Source organism: Lactuca sativa, chromosome 1, assembly GCF_002870075.4.
Source record: "Lactuca sativa cultivar Salinas chromosome 1, Lsat_Salinas_v11, whole genome shotgun sequence".
Taxonomy (NCBI): Eukaryota; Viridiplantae; Streptophyta; class Magnoliopsida; order Asterales; family Asteraceae; genus Lactuca; species Lactuca sativa.
In genome coordinates this window covers 68,387,846-68,397,167 of record NC_056623.2, presented here as the reverse complement: position 1 = coordinate 68,397,167, position 9,322 = coordinate 68,387,846, and the positions used below count along the sequence as shown (strand labels likewise).

General features: G+C 29.9%; 1 protein-coding gene across 1 annotated transcript; it reads right to left on the bottom strand.

Annotated features, from left to right (window-relative positions):
• Positions 1-2,555: 2,555 nt before the first annotated feature.
• Positions 2,556-9,048, bottom strand: LOC111887544 (putative pectate lyase 11). The gene is made up of 6 exons (XM_052770808.1): positions 8,850-9,048; positions 8,144-8,495; positions 7,835-8,045; positions 7,661-7,732; positions 7,358-7,594; positions 2,556-2,809 (listed from the first exon to the last, which is right to left on the bottom strand). Exons 1-5 carry the CDS (start codon positions 8,980-8,982, stop codon positions 7,379-7,381), a joined length of 984 nt encoding a protein of 327 aa, XP_052626768.1. The 5' UTR covers positions 8,983-9,048; the 3' UTR covers positions 2,556-2,809; positions 7,358-7,378.
• Positions 9,049-9,322: the final 274 nt, after the last annotated feature.

Here is a 9,322-nt window from a genome sequence, read left to right as displayed (position 1 = left end):
CATCGTTTATTGGTTGTATCACTCTGAGGATACGTCCGGATGGCACCAAATGTTCTGACATGTTCAACAGGGGTGTGGATGTCGGAAGATGGATATGCCTTGATAGTTTTCCTGAGAACACAACACAAAGAAGAATCGTTAAAGGACGTTCGGGTGTTCTCCCGAGACGTTGCTCTGAAGATCAAGTTAGTTTTCTGAGAGAGGTAATTTTAGGATAAAATTTGCGAGAGAGAATATGGATCCCTTCCTTGAGGTGGAGGAGATCCTTAAATGCCTGCCTCTAACGGATTGTCAGGACCTCGTCCGATCAGCGTGAAACGTGGCCTCCTCTGACTAGGAGGATCACGTCCATGATGGCTAACTGCCTGGTGACGTCAGTTATGGGCGTCACCTAAGCTTTATGTCACATCCTGATTGGTCGTGAGTGAATGAGAAGATTGCGGGGGATATTCATCCTTCATGGAGGGAAACGTATTGCCGTCGTGGTGTTAGACTCTTGGCCAAAGTCCTGACGAGACAACGTCTCGTTTATGATGTATGTTACATTTAACATGACCATTTATGGTAATGTTAACTCTCTCTCTCTCTCTCTCTATATATATATATATATATATATATATATATATATAATCAAAATCACCAACATCAGAACTAAAAGAATCACCCACTGAACTCATCTTTAAAGGAAAAAAAATTGACATGTAAAACTTCATATCTCTAGAATAGAAAACATAGTTGTTAACACATAGATGTTCTTAAACCTTTTATACATTTCAGTACCTAATTAAAACATATTTTCAGATCTTATTGCAAACTTATTAGTTATGGTTAGCTAGGTAGCAAAACATTGGAAACACTAAGAAAACCCAAATTAGTTTTTTATTTTATAAATGATTTTAAGTGGAGACTTACTTTTTATAAAAAAAAATTAGGAACCCTATTATCAAAAAAGTTGTTGTTAACACAACACCGCCCTTAAATTCAAAAGTAGATTTGATTACAAGATTAAAGATCTAGCCATATTCATCAAATGTCTATTTTTCTCTCTAGACCAGCATGATGTTGTGGCGTATAAGAACAATGTATATGATGAATGAGGTGTAGAAACATAACACCAAAAATAATGTGAGTTATCGGGAATACACATCGTCAACCTTGCTTTATGTGTTTTGATGAGTTTTGCGAGGTTTTCAATATATTAAAGTTTATGTAAGCCTTGATTACAATGTAGATTATATGTGAATTCATGAAATGATAATATTCTAAAATACTTTTGTTTTACATGCACATGAAATGTCATTTTTTTCAAAATTGGTTTGGTTATAAAAGTAAAGAGCGTATATTTTTTGAAAATGATTAAATCATCCTACTAGTGCATATCATTCTAGGATGGGTTGTGATTGTGAGATCCCAGATACTAGATATTATTTGTTTTTCGTTTTAGAATAGATTTCTAGATAATCCTCACGTACTCATGGATTCTCGCTTCCCCTTATGTGGCGTAGAGTGGTGGTTCCCCTAATTGCCTAATGTTTGTTTGTTTTTATGGGAGAATAGTTAGTAGTGATTCCTATTCCTTGATGACACTAAGCATATGATTTATGTATGATTTCACCACCCTTTTCATATATTGTAGGGTTATTGGGTTTTTTAGAATATAATTGTTAGAGTTAAACTTTTAGGGCATATAAGACCCTTTATTTTGATTAGGTTGATAAATCCCAAAGTTTATGCATTTTATTTGTTGGTTTTGGAGATTTGATTCAAGTAAGTTCAATTGTCATCCCATACTCTAAATGAATTAGCCTTGGGTGACTCACCAGCTAGAAAAATTCATTGCCTAACTTATTTGATTTGTATTCAGATTGAAGGCCCTATCTTGAGTTAGGCATGAGCTTGGATTTTTTGAAGACCACAGAAAATGTAGTGTATGCTTGAATCTTGTTTTGATATATTGATTGTTAACAACCCCACTAGTATTCAAACTTAGTTAGAGTTTACTATTTCGTGACCAATAGATTTTATGCAAAAATAAATCTGAAAATTTTGGGAAAATTACAAAAAAAAAAAATTTAAGTATGATTTCTCATAGGATCTAGTGAGAGGTGTTACGTATGAAGGTTTGAAAAAAAGAAAACATTTATTTATAATGGAAAACCCTCTACAACTTTCTTCTTGGAGTCGATGTGGGACTCCTTTTTGCCATAAATATGTTATACATTTTATTGCCTATAGTCTATACTTCTTTTTTCCTTTCTTTTTTCCGACACTATAAGGTAGGTCTTTCAAAAAAATTTAAAGTGGATCGTAAAATTTTAGGTATATAATTTGTAGTAAGTTTTAAAGTTTTAGGTGGGTCAATGGACCCACCTTGCCATACATTAAACTCGTTCATGGACATAAACTCTTGTAATATGAACATTTTCAAGTCGATTCAACTTAGATAGTTTGATAAGATTTCGATGTGTTTGAACTCTAGTTTTATGTTTTCTTACAAGATGGGCTCACATACACAAACTAACATACAAATGTATGCAATTTAACAAGCGAAACTCTAGCTCAAAGAGCTTCAAAAGAAGCTTTATTCCCATTCATCATGACATTATTAAATTACATACATGCAAAATAACATACACATTATACATACTTAACACTTATGGGATACTATATCATGTATAATATTGTATCTGGAAAGGTTCATAGTATGTTTTATTCTAATTTTCGTGACATACAATATATGTTTAGTCTAATGCATGGCCACAAGGAGACAAGTACCAACATCAACATGTATCACCATCCATGCTCCTGCCTATATGCCATAAATAGTAACAGACATCAGTAAAAGCTTAAACGGTGATTTGAAAAGAAAGAATATAGAACTAAGTAAAACTTAGAACCATAGAACCACATAAAAATAACTATATTCATTTATATAAAAAATTGTGCTCATAAGTGTGTGTATATATATATATATATATATATATATATATATATATATATATATATATATATATATATATATATATATATATATATATATATTATAGGGAAAAGTTCAATAGAAAACTATAATTAAGGGTTCTTCAAGGAACCAAATCTTTTTTTCAATTTCTAGAGCTTATTATTTATCGAAAAAAAAATCTAAAAATATCTAAATTCATAAATTAACATTGTGAATGTGAAAAAGATTTTTCGGATTCACCGTGTAAATCCGGATTCACATTGTGAATTTTCGAAGATTCACATTGTGAATTTGACGTAAAAAAAAATCGAATTTTATATCATTGGAAAAATGATAAAAAGTTATGAATTTCTGTATTTTTAGTTTTTTTTTTTTATAAAAAGTAAGTTCTAAAAGTTGAAAAAAAGATTGGCTCGTTGGTTCCTTGATTAATTATGGTTCTCTATTGAACCTCACCATATATATATATATATATATATATATATATATATATATATATATATATATATATATATATATATATATATATATATATATATATATATATATATATATATATATATATATATATATATTGTTTTAAGAGTTATTTTGGTTTTATGACCTACCTCTTGTGAATTTAAATTCATTAGCATGGGTAGATATATGCTTAAATTGTTTTATATAATTGAAATTACTTATAGGATTTTTTCGATATCCATGATAAAAGAAAATAAATGCATGATATTCGTATATTGTTGTTACAAGCATTTAAGGTTATATCTTAAAATAAAATATTGCAAAAAAAATCTCAATACATAAGGCCCGATATATATGTGGAACTAGCGGGATGGCTCGTGCGTTGCAGTAGATTTATTAATCTCCGACACTATTTTAATAATGACCTCTTATATACGGCCTATTTTTTGTAATTTTTGTGAAACATGGAGACCATGACTATAAATTCTCTATTAGCCATGAACCATTTGAATACTTTTGTAAAAGATAAGGACAAGTCCTTTATTTTTATGAAATAGAAAGGAAATTTATGTAAATGCACTATTATATAGGATTGTTTTTATAACTTCGTGAAAGACAAGGACCCTTTTTGTAAATTGTTGATTAGGCAAGCACTATTTCTGTAAATTTATGAAAGAGATGACCATTTTTATAAATTTTTTTATTAAACATGGACATATTTGTAAAGAGTAAATTACACGAATGGTCCCTACGATTTGGGATGATTTACGTGTTTGGTCCCTAACTTATTTTTTTTTACTTGGAAGGTCTATATTGTTTGTTTTTGTTACGCGTTTGGTCACCTATTTGTTTTTGTTTCGTGTTTGGTCCCTGTCTTACCGAAAAACACTATTATTTAAATAGAGAAAATGATAGGGTAGGTAATATAAGGTGAATGGTGAGGTCGGGTTGTCTTTATTTATATAAATTAAAAAATCAATGGAAAAATAGTATTTTTAGATATGGCAGGGACCAAAGGCGTAACGAAAAGAAACAATAGGAACCTTCCAAGTTAAAAAAAAAAAGTTATGGACCAAACACACAAATAATCCTAAACCATAGAGATCATTCGTATAATTTACTCATTTGTAAACATATATATTAAGAAGGAACCATTTTTGTAAAACAGTATCCTTACCAACTTTGAATATTACTTCTATATCCTTATAAAATTTAAAATTACATATATATATATCCTTTTCAAACTATAAAATTCACATTTATATCCAAATTTATAATTTAATTAAGATTAAATCAATTTAATATTAAAAGCTTTTCTAAGATTGTAATTTTATGTCGATTATTTCTTCCTTATTTCTGCAAAGAGAAATGAGAGATTTTAGAAAAAGAAAGGACGAAGGTGGGGGTTTATCATATATGGATACAGTTTGGTGAGTCCACATATTTACAAAGGAAATGTTTTCCATTTGTTGATCCTTTCTCATTCCATTCATATAAATTTAAGTTGAAGATCTTCATAAAAATTAAAAGGTGACGTATAAATAGAGAATTCAATGGTCCATCCTTATACTAATAAAAGAGTAGTTTTTTTTGTTATGTGTCATCATATTGGACATTTTAATTAATGTGTTGTCACTTGTCAATATATTAGTTCTCATTTTTAAATTTTTTAGACATCATTATTAATGTGCTGCTATTTGTCAATGTATTTATTCTCTATTTTAAAAATTAAATTTTATATTAATGTTTTCATTAATTCACAAATAAAAAATGTCTAATATATATTAAAAATTAATTTTACATATTTATTTGAATCAACGATTATAATTTCGCATAACTAAAAAAATATCTCTTAAATTAATAATTTATTTAAAATAATTGAGTAATAATTCTGAATTTTTACTATAAAAGTTCAATTGATTTTATAACCATGGTTTCCACAGGTTATAGACTAGTTAGTAGGAATAAAAAAAATGAATGTGAAGCTATTATCTCATTAATGGAGAAGAACAATTTTGAAGAGGAAAAAACAGAACAATAATTTTGAAGAGGAACAAAACGAATTTTAAAGCTTTTCAATAATAAACGGTTTATTTCTAATTATAAATGGTTTAATACTAATCTTTAATATGGGGAGGGTAGTTTAGTAATATTATTTGGTATTTTGATTTTTTAAATAAAAAGATTAATAGATGTAAATTTTATAGTTTTGTAAGGATATATATATATGTAGCTTTAAAATTTATAAAGATATAAAAATAATATTTAAAGTTTGTAACGATATAAATGAAATTTTCCGGCACTCCCTCTCTCTCCTAATGGCTTGTATAATAGTGATACTTGATAGATAATACAGATAACAATGTGGGTGTCTTTACACTTTTCTGTGTATAATAGTGATATTTGATACCGATAACAATGTTGGCATCTTTACACTTTTCTATTGATTTTTTTGTTAAGTCTTTTGTTAAAATAAACAAAAATATAATTAACCTATCAATTAACTATTTTCATGTTTTAGCTTGGGAATAGTTCAATTGGTAGAGGCTTAGCCTCTTAGTATGGGATAACGGAGATACCACGGTTCAATCCTTGGTGCTAATAAGAATTAGAGTATTAACACTAATATCTAACCAGTTAAGTTGTCGTTCAAAAAAACTATTTTCATATTTTAGATCGGTAATGAAAGTTTTTTCATATACAGTGAATATAGATATATATGTCCCTCAACAATAAATTTGCGTCAGTACTGAAATCGGTTTTTTGTGTTCCAAAATGACAACGATACCTTTTTTACTCATAGGGTCTCTTACTAAATAAATAAATAAGTAAATTTATGTTTTTTTTTTATTTATTTCATCACAATGTATTTCTATCTCTTATCTAGATGTACAAATAATTAGTTTTATGTATTGCAATAAATATTAGCAACAACTAAAAAGTCATTATGGAATAGTGGCATACCAATTATAATATATGGTTACCAATAAAATCGTGTAAAAATAACTTTTTTCACAACGTATTTCAGTACATTTACATATTTTTAATTACATCATTTTATATCTCACCATTTTATTTGTAACTCTAGTTCAGTATTAATAAATTGAAATACATTATGATATAAAAATTTATGTGTTAGTCAAAATGTACAGGTTACATGTTTAATACTCGTTTTTTGAATTTTTAATTCTTTAATAAATTATAAAAATGTGAAACTTGGTTAATTAACAAAATATATCATTTCAGAATAAAATTACAAAATGTATTTTAACCCACTACCAAATATAGTAAACATATTGTTGTGTTAATTATCTCTATTATAAACTGTAATACAGATATTATGTATAGAATTTGAAAATATATCATAAAATACTATAATTTAATTACTATTGATAATAAATAAAAATATATTAGTAACTGTATTAATGCCCAAAAACTGTATAAAAGCATAAGAAAATAATATTTTCTTTTCCAGAGTCATAATGTGTAAAACAAAATTAATTAGCAACCAGAGAAAAAAAAATCTACTTATTTCGTTACTCCTTAATAATAATGATGTACCAAAAGAATGGAAAAACAAAATTTTAGGAACCCAAAATGTACAACAAAAACTTTCATGACCAATCTAGATAAATTAGAATAACTAGTACCTAGATTTCTATATTTTCCCTTCTTTTCAATTTTGCACCACACACAAAATTAACATAGATGCATTGGTTCAATCAATTTGTTAGTTAGATAATTACAATTTTCTTTAGTCTATTAAGGGTAGACATTATACAAAGAAATCTTGCTATTTGGATATGCATGATGTACAATTTCTATGATATATAGCCCACTAAAATATATATTGTTATCTGTATATGTGTGTTAATTGATCTAAACCCTAACTAATTGCACCCATTAAGATAATCAAAAGCATATCATATCATATACCTGGTTTTCGAGATTGGAAAACTACCAATCCCCGGGACGTGGAACACGTTGCCATCCTGCAAACCACTCGAGAGCCTTTTTAAGCTCCATTGTTGCAGGTTCAACCGTGCATGTTTGGTAGTATTGGCTTGGACGGAATGAGCAGTTCCCAGGTTTCAAGCCAGACTGAGTTCCACCTAAAAATAGGTCTCCCTCGGATACAATGACGCCAGCAGTTGGCGCATTTTTGTCACCAGCCTACATAATTTACAACATAAGTCCCTATGGATATGGTTATTTATGGTTTTTACTTCTATTTATTACCTTTTCAGGGATATATTTAAAAGCCACATTGCAATCGCGTCCGGCTTCATAAATATTACACTGTGAGTATATCTGTATGAAGAAGAATAAAAAGTTATTATATACTATATAATATTTATTTCCAATCTAATTAACACAAACAAGGATCTCTAAAAGTTGTGTTAGCAATTTAACCTCTGAATCAACACTGGCACCCACAGCATAGATCGCCCAGTATCTGGTGTAGTTGTTGTACAGATGTACTTTGGCAAACCTAACACGTGGAAGCCTCTGACGACTTCCATCAAAGAGACAGTGGTGAATAGTAACACGGATATTTCTGTCATCACAATGAGCAGCGTTTGCTCCAATAAGAATCGTCTTGTCATGGTACCCAAATTTACAACTGCATGCATGCATGAACAAAGTAAATTACAACGTACGTTGGTGAAATACAAACATATATACTAAAGAGTATAATTAAGTAGCTGATTAATTAATTACCGTGAAATAGTGACGTCTGTGCTTCCTCGAGTAACATCAACAAGTCCATCTGAATAATCCTTAAGACTACAGCGATCAATCCATATATGCTTTGAGTTTGGTTTGATTTGAATGGCGTCGACATCATGTCCTCTGCCTTCTTGAAACTCTAAATTGCATATAATCACATGTTCACATTGGGCCAACCTAAGGCCCATGCCAGTGATCCTAATCCATTGTCCTCTACCATCGATTGTTTTATATGAAGACACAGGTAGAAAAGATTTGAGCTTGATTTCACCCGAAATTTCAAAAACAATCCACAGAGGTTCTTTCTTGCTACATGCTTCACGAAGCGACCCAGGACCATCATCTACAACAAATCAGAAGCCTTTTTATATACATGCATTTCATCAATACATGATTTAAACTGGTTGTATGCTTAATTTGGTTAAGCTACTTAATTTTCATCGCAGGAAAATATTTCACATACATAAGCACATAAAAGGCAACTCATGATCTCCTTCCAAAACTTTCAGGAATCATCCAAAATAACCACATATCCACAATTTCGTAACTTAAATTATGTCAAAGCGAACCAGTAAGGACAATAACAGTAGTAAACATGGGTTGATTTCCATGTCAAATCAATGATCATGATCAATATGAAAAGAGAATGTGTATGTATGATGAGTAATCAAGAAAGTATATATATTTATATATACACCTGCCAGAGTAGTAACGCAGTAGAGTGCTCCATGAAGACCACCGGTAGCAAGGCGGCCGAATCCCTCAGCCTGGCCGGCGAGAGCTCGTAACTTACTCTCGCAGTGAGCGTAGGGGAGTGAGACTGGAGCCATTTCTCTACGCGCCTCGATCGATGGTTGACTTTGGTTGGATATGAGGCACGTTCTTCTATGGTGAAAGGCCGTACCTGTAGTCGCTATTTATACGGTTTCGCTTGTGGTGGAGGACGGGGGACACTGGGAAAATGCTTCCCCATTAATGGCCGTATGTTTTAACACTAAAAACGTTTAATTTTTACGCACCGGGATTCGCACACTTAAAACGGTAATTTCGATATAGAGACTATTTCCACATTGGTGTCACAAAAATAAAATAAAGAAAATGATAATAAAATAGTTCTAGTTTTTAATTTTTCATCAAATTTTCAAAATTCATGAAAATTTTAATTTTATA